The sequence below is a fragment of the Dipodomys spectabilis genome, unplaced genomic scaffold, assembly GCF_019054845.1.
Source record: "Dipodomys spectabilis isolate Male_0828 unplaced genomic scaffold, ASM1905484v1 ptg000071l, whole genome shotgun sequence".
Lineage (NCBI taxonomy): Eukaryota > Metazoa > Chordata > Mammalia > Rodentia > Heteromyidae > Dipodomys > Dipodomys spectabilis.
Genome location: NW_024870748.1, coordinates 7,354,577 through 7,371,059, shown reverse-complemented (window position 1 = coordinate 7,371,059; position 16,483 = coordinate 7,354,577). Strand labels below are relative to the sequence as shown.

At 39.7% G+C, this 16,483-nt stretch overlaps 1 protein-coding gene across 1 annotated transcript in view; it reads right to left on the bottom strand.

Annotated features, from left to right (window-relative positions):
- Positions 1-11,601, bottom strand: part of Slc25a14 (solute carrier family 25 member 14) — a 29,918-nt gene extending 18,317 nt beyond the window's left edge. Inside the window, 5 exon segments of the mRNA XM_042682393.1 lie at positions 457-551; positions 3,456-3,603; positions 5,076-5,169; positions 11,480-11,568; positions 11,571-11,601. Of these exon segments, the coding sequence (XP_042538327.1) occupies positions 457-551; positions 3,456-3,603; positions 5,076-5,169; positions 11,480-11,568; positions 11,571-11,601 (457 nt within the window).
- Positions 11,602-16,483: the final 4,882 nt, after the last annotated feature.

Genomic DNA, 16,483 nt, shown 5'->3' with positions numbered 1-16,483 from the left:
CCAGGCCTATGGCAAAACAACCATTGAGTAAGTATCAGGCTGAAAGTGCTGCAGCAGCTAATGGAGAGATATATAACAATGCTGCATGTATATCAGGGCCATAAATACATTGCAATCTAGAACATGATATCCTAAAAGTAATCGACCTAACAAAAGTTTATCAAAATTGGCGACTAGAAAATGCTTTATAGGTAAAAGTCCTCTTACTAATGAGGATACCATTAATTTTCCTGGACATGATTGTTCCATGCTTCAGGGCTAACTAGAAGGCTTTTATTTTGATAGGAAAAAGACAAATTTGAGAAGGTCCCTCTTCCTATACATCATCTCTGCAAAGATTTATCCCAAGTCAAATACAAGCTCAAATGATCTTTACAGTGACTGTCCTCCATTCTCAGGCATCATGTGATAAGCACTTCACATTAAGCATGATCCCTTTGAGCTGAAGATACCTACCTTCCAAACGTTCCACAAATAATCGCTTCAAGCTTTGGTAAATCCCAATTTTAATGGTGCCATATGATGCCTGTCTTAGTAAAGCAGGAGCAATTCTGCCTCCCCCAAAAAAGAGAAATACAGAAAAGTTAACTTTACTTGGCATGTATCCAACAATTATACATATGTGGATAGCCTACTCATTACTTTTACCCATCTTATTCCATCCAAGAAAAGTAGAATATGAAGTTTTGAAACACTGACCAAGGAAGCACATATCTATGGTAAAAATAAAAAACTCAACACATTAAAAAAACTGAAAGCATAGCATGTATTTGATGACCATAACAGAAGCAAACTGTAAGTCAATAAGGAAAATGCTGAGAAAATCTCAAAAGACTTTTTAAATGCATAGAGCATAGACTTGAAAATTAAAATTTATTCAAGTTCAACCCCAGATCAACACAAAAAAAGATTAGCAAATTGAACCTAGCAATGTACAGCAAACATATACACTATTACCCATCTTGCATATTTATTTAAAAAAAAACAATCTTTAACAGTTGCAATACATCTTTGTTCTTATCAACAAGAATATATTGGAACCAAGATTTCAATCAATTTCAGTTCTGCTCATAAACTGGAAATATTCTCATACTGTCTTTGAGATTCCTCCATATCACAAAGCTATATATTAGGAGGTATACAGTTCAAGTGATAAGGATTAAAAATACATGACTAAATATGCATATTTCTGATTTTATTGCTTTCTATTAGGGAAAAATCCATTCTGCTGAAAAAAAACATAAAAACACATGATCCATCAATCATTTGTGTAAAGATGATGATTATTTTTTTCTAAGAAAATTATCTTTTAAATAATATTGGTTACTGATAGAACTGCTTTCCATTTTGTGAGCAAAACTGGTAGCCTAAATTATGATGACCTAGGAAATTGACAGTAGATAAACTACAAAAAATAAATCAAACTGACAGTGAATCAAAAATTGATCAAAAAAGATGGCTCTTCTTCTCTATCACTACGCATTTCTGCTTACATTGCCAGAATATTTGTTTTTGTGTGTACGTGCCAGTCTTGTGACTCAGGGCCTAGGAGCTGTCCCTGAGATTTTTTTAAATTTTTTATTGTTATTAGAAGGGTGATTGGGGGCTGGGAAGGTGGCTCAGTGGTAGAGCGCTTGCCTTGCATGCCTGAGGCCCTGGGCTCGATTCCTCAGCACCACATAAGCAAAAAGAAAAAAGCCGGAAGTGGAGCTGTGGCTCAAGTGGTAGAGCGCTAGCCTTGAGCTGAAGAACTGAGGGACAGCGCCTTGGCCCAGAGTTCAGGCCCGACGACCGGACCCAAAAAAAAAAAAAAAAAAGATGATGAACAGAGAGGGTTACAATTACGTAAGTCAAGTAAACAATGCATTTCTTTTGGACAAGGTCACTCCTTTCCTCACTCGCTCTCAGCCCCATCCCCAGCCCCAAGTTCATTTTCAACACAGTGTCTAGTGAGTACCACTGCTGCATTTGGTCCCTCCATTTCTGTGTCTCCCCCTTACTCTCCAAAAGATAGATAAATGAAAAAGACAAAAGAAAAGAAAACAAAAGCAACAACAAAGAAGAAAACCTCTTGTTTCTATTTTGTAGAGTTCATTCTGATGAATATTATATGGTCAGAGGCACATAGGCATTGTGCCTTTGTGTTCCTCCTCTAAGAGTATCTATACTCCTTTGGGCTGGGAAGGTGGCTCAGTGGTAGAGTGCTTCCCTTGCATGCATGAGGCCCTAGGTTTGATTCCTCAGCACCACATAAGCAGAAAAAGCCAAGTGGCTCAAGTGGTATAGCGCCAGCCTTGAGCTGAAGAGCTCAGGGACAACACCCAGGCCCAGAGTTCAGGCCCCATGAACAACAACAAAAAAAAAATAGAGTATGCTCTTTGGTCTCACTGTGAATGTTTAGGGTCCTGTATAATTTATCATGCCCTCATGTATTTTAGATCTAGTTTCTGCATATAAGAGGAAAATATGAGCTATTTGTCTCTCTGAGCTCCATGAGCTTTCTCTGCTCAAGGCTAGCCACTTGACCCACAGTGCCATTTCCGGTTTTCTGGTGGTTAATTGGAGATAAGATTCCATGGACTTTCTTGCCCAGGCTGGCTTCAAACTTCAATCCTCAGATCTCAGCCTCCTGAATAGCTAGCATTACAGGTATGAGCACCAGTGCCCAGCTCATAAAGATATTTCTTTAGATGAAACTCTTAAAGGAAGTCAGTATTTGTCAACAGGAAAAAGATCACCAATAATATATTGTTAATTGGTGTTGCTGTCAACAATAATCACTGAGGCATTTCAAGAAACCAGGAGAAAGCCTATGCTATAAGAATCTATCCATGAGGCTGGGAAGGTGGCTCAGTGGTATAGCGCTTGCCTTGCATACATGAGGCCCTGGGTTTGATTCCTCAGCACCACATAAGCAGGAAAAAAAAGCCAGAAGTGGCTCTGTGGCTCAAGTGGTAGAGCGCTAGTCTTGAGCTGAAGAGCGGAGGGACAGCACCCAGGCCCAGAGTTCAGGCCCCACTACCAGACCCAAAAAAAAAGAATCTATCCATTTTAATATTTATCAGCCAGACAAACTCAAAATCCAAAACCCAAGACTTTCAGGCAGGTAAAATATAAACTGGATCATCAATATGGAATTACAAGTTGAAATGATAAATACAAAGGACATAAACTATCATATAGTTGAAATATATGGCCTCTGTAAAAATCATTTCTGGGGCTGGGAAGGTGGCTCAGCAGTAAAGTGCTTACCTTGCATGCATGATGCCCTGGTTTGAGTCCTCAGCACTACATAAACAGAAAAAGCTAGAAGTGGCACTGTGGCTCAAGTGGTAGAGTACTAGCCTTTTGAGCTGAAGAGCTTAGGGACAGCGCCGAGGCCTAGAGTTCAAGCCACATGACTGACAAAAAGAAATCATTTCTGTTCATGATATAAGGAAAGAATCCAATCTTACCCTGAATACAGAGCCAAGATACCTTCTTCCTTATAGATTCGAAACAGGGCATGAAACATCCCTCTATATTTTATCTCTTTGAATCGAACATCGATGCTTTGGCCTTGGACTTGAAGCCGTGTTTTGGTAAGATCCACAGGAAAAGTTCCTATTTAACAAAAAACATACTCATAAGTATTTCCAAAGAGTCACAAGTAGGTATTGTCTAAATGTAAGACAAAAATAATATATGAAAGCGTAGTAGAAGCTGAGCACCAGTGGCTCATAGCTGTAATCCTAGCAACTGAGATCTCAGGATTGAGGTTCCAAGTCAGCCCGGGCAGGAAAGTCTGTGAGACAATTATTTCCGATGACACTACAAAAAAGCCAGAAGTGGAGCTGTGGCTCAAGTGATGAAATGCTCCCATTGAGTGCAACAGCTCAGGGACAGCCCCAGGCCCCAGGCCTAGCACATACACAGACACAGACACACACAATAACAGTGCATCCTGTAACACATAAAAGACCTGTCCTAGAATATCATTGTCAAAGGACAAGAGATAAGAATGTGGTAAAATGAAATGCAACATTATGACACATAACGTAGTATTTTAAGACCCAAAACTAACAAGGTGAGTATATAGCTAGATATCATAAGATCAGAACATATACCAAGAAAGTCAACAGATTGCTAGAGCGTAGTCACTTATGAATAGTTCAGGAATAAAATTTTCTGGAAAATGTAAAAAAAGTCAGAATCTAAAAATATTTCAAAATTAGAATCATATAGAGAATAATCAATCTTTCTCAATCTTGTTAGCTTCCTTCTGAAACAAGAAAGAAATTTGAAAACAAAAAGCCTGTTTTCAAGTAAAACTTACTAAGAAAGTTATAAACAACTTAAGAAGACAGCCATGGGCTGAGAATGTGGCTTGGTGGTAGAGTGCTTGCCTAGCATGCATGAAGCCCTGGGTTCAATTCCTCAGTACCATATACACAGAAAAAGCCGAAAGTGTTGCTGTGGCTAAAGTGGTAGAGTGCTAGCCATGAGCAAAAGAGGCTCAGGCCCTGAGTTCAAGCCCCAGGACTGGCAAAAAAAAGGAAGACCATTAGTACAGGAAGACAACAAAATTCCTACATTTTTATATATTAAGCTTACCAAACTAGCAAATTACTAAACTATCAAAAGAGTTTCTAACGATTGACTTTCTTAACTTCATTTATTATACTATTAGTAGTACTTTCTCAGAAATGTTAGTTGATGGCTTTGAGACTCCAGTTTTTTGGGGGGTTGGGGGTTGGTTGGTCATGGGGCTTGAACTCTGGGCCTGGGCGCTGTCCCTCAGCTCTTCAGCTCAAGGCTAGCGCTCTACCACTTGACCCACAGCACCACTTCTAGCTTTTCTGAATAGTTTACTGGAGATGAGTCTCACAGACTTTCCTGCCCAGGCTGTCTTTGAACCTCAAACCTCAGATCTCAGCCTCCTGAGTAGCTAGGATTACAGGCATGAGCCATCAGCACCCGGCAGACACCAGTTTTTAAACAGAGGGAAATTTTACTTCTCTTTAGTTTTCACCAAAAATAACTATCACTTTATATCATCATCTATAACAGATTTTTCATTGTTTTTACATTCTTACCAAACTCAGCAACAATAGAGGCAAGGCCGCCATAAACAAAGGGTTTCCAATTCAGACCAGACATCTCATGGCTTACAGTAGAACTTTTCTGATACTAAAAATAAACACAAATCAGAACAAGGAACAAGATTGAAAAGCATTTGTTAGCATTTGATCATATTATTTAAATACATAAAACTAGCAAATAAAACAAATGTGAAGGATAAACCCCTACCAAGAAGAATGACACAAAATGGGGGTATCCTGTGCTAAATGACCATGAATATGTTCTTTAAGTCAACTCCATAGAGGATAGGTATGTGATGTATTCAAAGAATAACCTGTACTCTTCATTCTCTCTAGTTTCTATATTATGCCATTCCCACCCACCGGCCAAAAAAGAGGCTTTAGTTCTTCCAGCATACCCAACTTAAACGATTACATGAAGAAACCTAGCATTCAAATTACTTAGGCTGAGGCATCTCATAAAAGCAGTTTGTGGTATTCAGTTAGCTTGATTCAGGTACAAAGCATAGGCTCACAGTGCTATCTTGTAATGTTCTTAACCCTTTCTTCTCTCTAGTAATCTTCAGGGCTTGAGTTCTGGGAACCATGTCTAGTCATATACAACTAGCTAGACTAGTTCCAGGCTAAGCTAAGCACCTTTTTTGCTGGTCTTCTGGACCCTAGAAGAATCACAGCAATATGGATTATGTATCTCTTCTCTCACACATTTAAATTGCATCTTTTTCCTTTCCTTTAGCCTTCTAAAACATACAAATAATGTTTTCTTTTAATACTCTAGGTGTTTATAATAATGTATTCTGTATCTAGCTCTTTTTCCATACCACTCATTAAATCTGTCATATTTAATCTTTTCGTACCACTTTGAGCTCCTGTCTCAGATTTGGTTTTCTATACTAGCTTCTACAGAAGTTTTGGGGGATATTTTTTCAAAATTTTAGCATACTCCAGAATCATACAGAAGAAATATTAAAATATGGACTGCTGGGCTGCTTCTCTAGTGTTTCTTAACGGTGATCTAGATCTGGCCTTAAGAATTTGAAACTTTCAAAAAATGCTGATAGTTTCACCCTAAATCTATCTGCAAGTAGTCTTTTCTTAGAATGTACGCTCAGATTTCCTTTAAATATTTTTCAGAGATTTACACTATGCATACTTTTGAATTTTCAAAGCTACTTCAAGTGACTTATAGTCAGGAAGAAACACTCCAAAGTCAGATTACCTAAATTAAAACCCTAACTCCAGATTAAAATCCTGACAACTAGTAAAAACCACTCAGTTCTGTGACCTGAGTGAGTTATCCAACCTCTCTATGCCTGTGTTTTCTGCATTATAAAATGGGAATAACATGGCCAGGCACACTGGTGGTGTAATCCTAATTTCTCAGGAGACTGAGATCTCCAAGTTGTGGTTCAAAGCCAGCCTGGGTAGGAAAATCCATGAGATTCTTATCGCTAATAAACCATCAAAATGCCAAAGGTGGAGTTACAGCTCAAGTGATCAGGTACCCAGGCCCTGAGTTCAAACTCCAGCACTGGCAGGCAAACACACACACACACACACACACACACACACACACACACACAAAGAAAATAATAAAAAAGGGGCTGGGAAGGTGGCTCAGTGGTAGAGCACTTGCCTTGCATGCATGAGGCCCTGGGTTCTATTCCTCAGCACCACATAAGCAAAAAGAAAAAAGCTGGAGTGGCGCTGTGGTCAAGTGGTAGAGTGCTAGTCTTGAGCTGAAGAGCTGAGGGACAGTGCCCAGGCCCAGAGTTCAGGCCCCACGACTGGACCAAAAAATAAAATAAAATACTAATAATAATAAAACTATCATAAGTTTGTTGTGAAAATTAAACAAATGACATATAACACAATATCTAGCTAGTTATATTTCTAAAATTTTAAAATTTAAACTCATTTATGTTACAATTTCACTTTAATAGATAGTACATGCTGCCCATCTCCCTCGTTTGCAATCTGGAGTCAGTACCTTTGAATCAAAGTGTCTTTTTAGGGGAAAGAAAGGTTTTATTAATTTCTATATAAGAAATTCTACATAAGCACCAGGTACTTACTGGTGGCTCACACCTGCAATCCTAGCTACTCAGAAGGCTGAGATCTGAGGATCGTGGTTCAAAGCCAGCCAGGGCAGAAAACTCCCTGTGTTTCTTATCTGAAATTAACCACTGAAAAACCGGAAGTGGAGCTGTGACTCAAAGTGGTAGAGTGCTAGCCTTGAGCAAGAGAGCTCCTGGACAGCACCCAGACCCTGAGTTCAAGCCACAACCAACAACAACAACAACAAAAGAAATTCTATGTAAGAAATTCTCAGTAAGTAAGCAACCACTCAGATAAATGCTTCAGTTGCAAGGCACAGAAAAAATTATGGAAACATTTTCATATATAATACATAAAAGTGTAGAACAGATAGTCCTAGTGGAGGAGAGCTGTTAAAAAAAAATTCTAAGCTAGATGCTAGTGGCTCATGCCTTTAATCTTGTCTACTCAGGAGGCTGAGATCTAAGGATTGTGGCTCAAAGCCAGCCTAGGTAAGAAAACTAATGAGTTTCTTATCTCCAATTAGCCACTCCCCCTCCCAAAAAAGCTGGAAATGAAGCTTTGTCTCAAGTGGTAGAGTGCTAGCTATGAGCCAAAAAAGCACAGGGACAGTGTCCAGGCCCTGAGTTCAAGGCCTACAACTAGCACAAAATATTTCTAAAAAGAAAATAAGGGATAGTTCAAATATCAATTGCAGCTCAAAGTAAGTTTTAATACTAAATACAACCTTATCAACATTTTGGCTATGCTTAGTTTAAGATGAAAAGAGAAGGAAGTGGCGCTGTAGCTCAAGTGGTAGAGCGCTCGCCTTGAGTTGAAGAGCTGAGGGACAACGCCCAGGCCGAGTTCAAGCCCCACGACCGACAAAAAAAAAAAAAACTATAATAGAGCACTCAGAACCTCGGCGATTTAAGATGAGAACAGAAGTAAAGTATGACATATGTGATTAGGAAGTAAGGATGGAAAAGCAGGATCATAACATACTTCTTCCCTAGGATTATGGAAAAAAGTCTCCACTAACAAATTTAGAGATTCACCCAAATTATCTTAATAATTTCATATGGCCACTGTGCTTCTTGCCAAAACTTTCTCTTCATGGTTTCTTTCACCTTTTTGTTACAGAGACTGCCTCTATGAGAACTTTTAGTACCTGTTACGCAGCATTTAGATAAGGTAGTAAGCTCAAAGATCAAGGGCAATAATTGATTAGTAAAAGGAAAGGAACAAAGTCATGGCAGTAAATAGAAAAGTCAGTCACTATCAGTCACTCGATCTTAGGCCAGTTAGCCTAGGGGTTCCCTAATAGAGTTTTCACAATTCTGAAATGACATGAAAAATAAAAAAAATCTAGGACTTCTTTTCAGCTAACTGTATTTAACTTAAAGGACTATCATTCATTAGATCACATTTCTTCTTACTCCTGAAGCAATGAAAAATCACCTTTCTTGAATGAAATGATAATAATCAGTTTTTAGTGTCTTTACTTGATAAACTATACTTGACTACCCTACATTTTTGGCCCCTGCCCATACTTTCATTTATATTTTCCTGGCTCATGAAATACAAACCTGGGGATTAATACTGTCCCTACCACCCCCTCCCCATCCATATCTGTTACTAAAATATCTTTTCCTCTAGTTTTAGAAAAGAATATTTAGAAGAAATTGTGTATTGTCTTTGATTCACTCTGGTCTTATACAGTCTTTGCTTACACTAGGCTAGTATGAATAAAGAAAATACTGAACAAAAGCATTTGTTTACCCTAGGTGAGTCCTTCAAATATATAAAAATAGCTATCAGATTCTCTTATATCTTATCTTTACCAAGCTAAATATTCCTGGTCATGTTTCTTATCCTATATATTTTACTTCAGTTACTTACCATAGGTGAAAACTATAGTTGCTTTTTAGAAAGAAAAATGATTCTACTGAATTATTAGCTGTGAGGAAACACCTCTGAGTCTTTTTTTTGCCAGTCCTGGAGCTTGAACTCAGGACCTGGGCACTGTCACTGAGCTTCTTTGCTCAAAGTTAGCACTCTACCACTTGAGGCACAGCCACACTTGCAGCTTTTCATGCATGCTAGGCAAGCACTTCACCACTATGCCAATTTCCCAGCCGTCTGAGTGTTTTACATAAATCTGTGTACATGAAATTTCTAAAATTGTGTAATTTTTTGAACTTTTGTCTCTTATCTTAAATCCAGGCATAAAAAATGACCAAGATGTGGTTTATCTTACAGTTGTCTCATATTATTTCCTCTTTAAAAAAAGTTAAGATCCCTGAAGGTAGACAACATATCTCACAATACTTTTTATATACTCAATAATTGAACTGAGTACGTCACTTAAATATCTGGTTTTCCAGTGTGATATCTTTTATCAATGTATATAGTATGTATATAAAAGATTACAGAAAAATTGAGAAAGCTAACTTGCTAGACCTGGCCAATGTTCCACACCTTGTACATGACACATTCCTGACACCCAGATATTCTATGCCTATATATCCACCACTGTGGCTTTTGTTGCAGAAAATGACTCATGCAAAATACCTCATTTCCTCTTAAAATTACTTTTTTTTTTTTTTGTGGGGGCTAACTGCAGATATGGGCAAAAGGATAAAAGGCATTTCTATTGAAGTTAAAATAGAAATAAAGTACTCTAAGTATTTTACCACATAAAGATCTCAATGGAAATTGTATTCAAATTGTAGCCATGTATTATGAATAGCTGATTGTTTTAATAGGTAAACAAGTAAAACTAAAAATGTCTTAGAATACACATTATATAGCCCTACACTGCTCCAAAGATCTAGCAGGATAATCTAGCTGTCATTCTCTTTCTGTCTGTCTTCTTTCTTTCCTTCTTTCTTTCTTTCTCTTTTTTTCTTTCTTTGTCCTTTAAGAAAGAATAGGTATTAAATAGAGATTCTCAGATTTAGAAGGTCATGATGGGGAGCCATCAGTTATTTATTGAAGGCATACTCAGTATTCAAACCTGCAAAGTGCTGTAACTGTCACGTTAAAAAAAATCACAGAAATATGTCCTAACACCATGTTTGGTGTTCAATCTGTCTTTCTGGATAATCAAGGACATGGGGCAGAGACAAAAAATTGTATGAAATATAGTACTTAACATTTAAAAAATTTATAATCTGGTGGAAGAAATAAAAGCATTTCACCAGGTAAAAATTAAGTTCTAAATTGTATAGTACAAACTGTAAGAGCAAAAGAAGCATAGAAAAGGAGACAATCAACATGAGATTAAATAACTGGGCCTTGTCAGAGAACAGGTTGAATGTACGTAGAGACAAGTAAGGGAAACTGGTGGTCAAAGGGACAGGAGGAATACACACAAATGTGGAACAAGCACAGCATGTGGAAGTAGGCATCAATATGTTCTGTTCTGAGAAATAAATGAAGGGCAAAAGTGGAATGCCCAATTCATTTGTTGGCTAAAACAATTTAAAGGAACAGACTTATACTGAAAGGCTTGAAACCAGGGAGTTTTGGGGGCCCAGTAAGGTTTTGTTTTAAAAAAAAATAAACAGGGAAAGGTCTTGAGGAAATCTACCAAATTTTAGATAGTCTACTAGGGCTGCAGTAAGAACAGATCACAAACCGTAAAAGTAGGGAAATCTGCTTAGGGTAGTGTGAAGTAAGACAGACAAGACCCTTGTTGGCAGTGAGGTTAGAGATTAGCTTCTAAATCAAAACACAACACGTTCTAGACTAATAAGCATCTCTAGCCTGGGGAGGGGAGGAACTACTATTAAGTCTCACCGGTTACCTGGTCTGAAAGTAATTCATCATGCTAATAGCTGCCATCTCAATCAAGTAACTGAACTGCATTTTAATCGATGCCTTCAATGCCTTGACCTCAGGAGTGACGGGGTAAAAACTGAGGGGGGGGCATCTTTCAACAGCAACCCTCACACTAATACAATGGAGGTGTTTGCTTACTCCGCTTACAATCACGGCCGCCGTTGCAAACTTCACCCTTAGAAAAATTAGGATTATTCCGGGAAAGATACCCATTCACCCTCTGGGTAGCAGGATCTTGCCAGTTCCTCGGCTGTCAGAGCGAGTTCGTAGAGAGAAGGGAGGCGCCTGAAGGAGGCGGCCTCCCAGGGGGGTCGAGGAAGCAGGGCTCAATCGAAGAAGGAAAACCACCGATGCCGGAAGAGTGAAAGACAGGGAAGGGACTCAGCTGAAGGGAGAGAGAGATCAAAGGACCGTTAAGCCCCTCCCAGGCCGGGAACCAGTCCAGCCCGGCCTCGCGCGGCCTGGCGCGGCCCAGCCCCGCTCCCCAGCCTGGAAGTCCAGGAGCTCCCCCTCACCTGTTCCGGCACGGCAGACGACTGGGTTCCCACAGTCGGAAACGCCTCCGCAGCGCCAACCCGGAAGCATTGAAACCAACGGAAGTAACGAGACGTTGCCCCGGCAACGGTGGCGCAGCCATTTCAGCTCCGCCCCCTCCGAGCCTAAAAAAGAACGCGCGAATAAGCAGTGAGCGAATCAAAAGTCAAAAGGGTTGTGGGCACAGAGGTTTCGAGTGGACAGCCTGACGTTTCCGGAGGGAAGTCAGAAGGTAGGAGCCAGCCTGTGAGAATTTAGCAAGTTCTGCACTTAAAGTGATCGCCACCGGGGGCAGGCGTGTCTCCTCATCACTACCATCACCTACCATCTGGACCTAAAAGGACAAGAAAATGCTGAACGAGAAGATGGGCGCGACACAGCCTTAACCACGCGAGGGGCCAGTCTCGAGGAGCTAGGAGCATGAGGGGCAGGGCTTGACGAGCTAGGACCGGACTCGTGAAGTGAGGGGGCCAAGTGTGAGGGGCTTTACTGTACTGAACCTAGGGCTCAAGGAATGTGGGGTGAGCTCGAAGGACGGGGCTTCTGGAGGAGCTTACTGAAAGGAGTGTAGGGCGGAGCTATAGGAGGTGAGGAGAATCTAGTGAGCTAACAGAGCTCCAAAAATATATATATATTAGTAAAGCCAATAACCCTAAGAACCTATTGAATGTCAAACCTTACTGACTGAAAAATTATACAGAGACCCCTTACTCAAAGGTCATGGTTTTTCCTGACAAAGGAAATTAAAACAGAACTAAGGAAGTGGAAAAACCTCCCAAGTTCCTGGATTGGGAGGATTAACATCGTAAAAATGGCAATACTGCCAAAGGCTACCTACAAATTCAAAGTGAAACCTATCAATATCCCAACCTCATTCTTCAAAGAAATAGAAAAAGCAATCCAAAAATTCATATGGAACAATAAAAGACCCCGAATAGCAAAAACAATCCTTAACAGAAAGAACAGTGCTGGAGGAATATCAATACCAAATGCTAAACTCTACTACAAAGCCATAGTAACCAAAACAGCTTGGTACTGGCGCAAGAACAGAACTGAGAACCAATGGAATAGAAATGAAGACCCAGAAATGAACCCGCAAACCTATAGCCACCAAATCTTTGATAAGGGAGCTAAAAAAATAGAAGAAAGACAGTCTCTTCAGTAAATGGTGCTGGCAAAATTGGTTCAACACCTGTAGAAAACTAAAGCTAGATCCTTATATATCACCCTGCACCAGAATCAACCCCAAATGGATCAAAGATCTCAAAGTAAAAGCAGACACCCGGAAAACATTACAAGAAAGAATAGGAGAAACTCTAGGGCTCCTTGGCACAGGCTAAAATTTCCTTAATAAAGACCCAGAAACACAACAAATCAAGGAAAGGTTGGACAAATGGGATTGCCTGAAACTGCAGAGTTTCTGCATGGCAAAGGACATAGCTAGCAAGATCAATAGAAAGCCCATTAGCCATACAACAAACAATGGTCTCATATCTAAACTATACTTAGAACTCAAAAAATTAAATCCCCCAACAACAAATCCTCAAAGAAACAACCATCCCATTAATAAGTGGGCTAACAACTTAAAGAGGAACTTCTCTGAAGAGGAAATAAGAATGGCCAATAGACACATAAAGAAATGTTCAACTTCTCTACCCATAAAAGAAATGCAAATCAAAACAACAATGAGATTCCATCTCACCCCAGTTAGAATGGCTATAATCAAGAAACCTAATAACAACATGCTGGAGAGGATGTAACCAAAAAAGAGTTGTTGGTTGGAGTGTAAACTTGTTCAACCACTCTGGAAAGCAGTATGTAGGTTTCTCGAAAGACTCCACCTAAAGCTCCCCTATGACCCACCAATCCCACTTTTGAGCATTTACCCAAATGATTACAAGGCCATACTAAAGCTACCAGCACAACTATGTTTATCGTAGTATTATTCACCGTAGCTAAGACATAAAACCAATCCAGATGCCCCTCAGTAGATGAATGGGTCAAGAAAATGTGATCTATACATATATATGTGTGTGTATGTATGTATGTATAGTGGAATTCTATGCCCAGAATGAATGACAGAAAGAATGACACCGCCTCATTTGTTAGGAAATTGAAAGACTTGGAAAAATTATAATGAATGAAGTAAGCTAGGCACAAAGAAAGATAGGTCCCATAGTTTCCCTTATTTGCAATAACTAGTCTAGGACAAGCATAAAAGGTGAAAAGCTATGCACATAGGACCATATAAGATGGTGCTAGCATTATTTACCATAGCTAAGACATGGAACCAACCCAGATGCCCCTCAGTAGATGAATGGATCAAGAAGATGTGGTATATATACACAATGGAATTCTATGCCTCCATCAGAAAGAATGACATTTCCCCATTTGTTAGGAAATGGAAAGGCTTGGAAAAAATTATATTAAGTGAAGTAAGCCAGGCCCAAAGAAACATAGGTCCCATGGTTTCCCTTATTTGCAATATCTAGTATAGGTATGAGTCAAGCGGAAAAAGTCAGATAATGTGATGTTAGGAAAACGAAACCTCAAATATGTATTTTAATGTTTTTGTTTCTTTCATGCATGTGTTTCTAACGCATTTATAAGATTATTTCTTTGTTGCTTTGTATGTCCCTCCCCCACAGTGTAACCCCCGCTTTCACTATATTTCATGTCAGTATAACATGTGGAGGAGATGGGGACAAACAAGTCGTTTAAAGATTCAGGTGGACCTGTTGCAACAATGAGAAGTACAAAAAGTCATGTCAAAACCAGCTTTACAATGTCGGTGGGGGGGGGGGTATGATTGGGTGGGAGGGAGGGGGGAGGCTGGGAAGGGAGGTGAAGGGTAAACAAAGGAGGAGGCTGCAATGCTTGGTAAGAAATGTATGCATTATCCTGCCCATGTAATTGTAACCCCTCTGTACAGTATGTTCTCAAATAAAATAAAATAAAATTTAAAAAAAAAAAAAAAAAGATGGTGCTAAGCGAAATGAACCTCAAGATAGGGACACAAGAGTTCTTACAACTTGGAGGAGGGAAGGGAAGAGTTGGGGAGGGGGGAGGGAAAGGATATTAGGGGGAAAAGAAAGAAGGGGGTAACAATGCTCGAGAAAAAATGTACTCATTACTCATGTAACTTCCCCTCTGTATAGTATCTTTACACACACACACACACACACACACACACACACACACACACACACACACACACGGTCATGGTTTGTGCTGAAATGAAAGACAAAGTTGGAAACAAAAAAGACCAGAAAAGCCAAGCGCTGGTGGCTCACACCAGTAATTTTAGCTACTCTGAAAGCTGAGATCTGAAGATTGAAGATTGAGGTTCAAAGCCAGCTCAGGCAGGAAAGTCCTGAGTTTTTTTGGTGGGGGGGACAGGTTGAACTCAGGGCCTGAGCACTGTCCCTGTGATCTTTTACTTGAGACAAGCACGCTACCCACTTTGACCCACAGTGCCACTTCCAGTTTTCTAGTGGTTAATTGGAAATGAGAGTCTCAGTGGGACTTTCCACCCAGGCAGGCTTCAATCTGTGATCCTCAGATCTCAGCCTCAGGAGTAGTTAGGAATACAGGAGTGAGCCACTATCGCTCATAAGATTCTTATCTCCAATTAATCACAGAAAAAGCTGGAAGTAGTGCTGTGACTCAAGTGGTAGAGCACTAGCCTTGAGCAAAAGGAGCTCAGGGACACTGCCAAGGCCCAGAGTTCAAGCCCCAGGACCAGGGAAGAAAAAAAGAGAATAGAAAAAAGAAACAGTGCTGGACACCCATAGCTCACATCTATAATCCTAGCTACTCAAAAGGCTGAGATCTGAGGATTTCAGTTCAAAGCCAGCCAGGGCAGGAAAGTCTGTGAGCCTTTGTCTCCAATTAGCCACCAAAAAAGCTGGAAAGCAGGAATTCGAGCTATAGTTTATGTGGTAAAGCACCATCCTTGAGTGAAACAGTGATAGCTCCCAAGCCCTTAGTTCAAGCTCCAGTAATAGCACAATAATATATATACATATATTTAAATGCTAAAATTAAAGGAACAGAAGTATATCATAAAGGGACCTAACATTTACTGACCTTAATATACATAAACTCACTTACATTTTATATGCTGGAAGGTAAATATTTCCTTTCCCTGTATAAAACCTAAGAAACTAGCAGGGTACCACCGGTGGCTCATGTCTATAATCCTAGCTACACAGAGGGCTGAAATTTGAGAATCTCAATTCAAAGCTAGCCCCAACAGGAAAGACCTTAATATGCTTATTTACAATTAACCACCAAAAAACAAAAACAAAAAAACAGAAGCAAACTGTGGCTCAATTGTTAGAGTGCTAGCCTTGAGCAAAAAAGTTCAGGGATACTTGCTAAGCCCTGAACTCAAGCCCCAGGAGCAGCACCAAAACAAAAAACAAAAAACACCTTAAACTGAAACATCCAACAATCTACATTCTGTTATAAAAATCTAAGTTGTCCTATTTTCTCCCAATAACTTCCAAGATTTTTTTAAAACAAGTGAACTTCTATGATTTCAACTTATACACAGAATTTAATTTTCCTGACTCATATAACCATTTGCTGCTCATTTTGAAAAATGATAACATGAAGCTGGGCCTCGGTGGCTCATGCGTGTAATCCTAGCAACACAGGAGGTTGAGATCTGAGGATCCCAGTTCCAAGCCAGCTCAGGCAAGAAAGACTATCAGACTATTCTCCTTAATATATTTCTTACCAAAAAAAGCCAGAAGTGGAGCTGTTACTCAAGTTGTTGGGTGCTAGTCTTAAGCACAAAAGCTCAAGGACAGTGCCTAGGCCCTGGGTTTAAGCCCCAGGAGTGGCACCAAAAAAATAATATGGCTTAGTAGCAGAGCATAACAACCCAAGGCCCTAGGCTTGATTTTAAGCACCCCTTCAAAAATGATATCATGTGATTCTGTATTCTTTACCCTATATATGGTATATTCATGTGCACA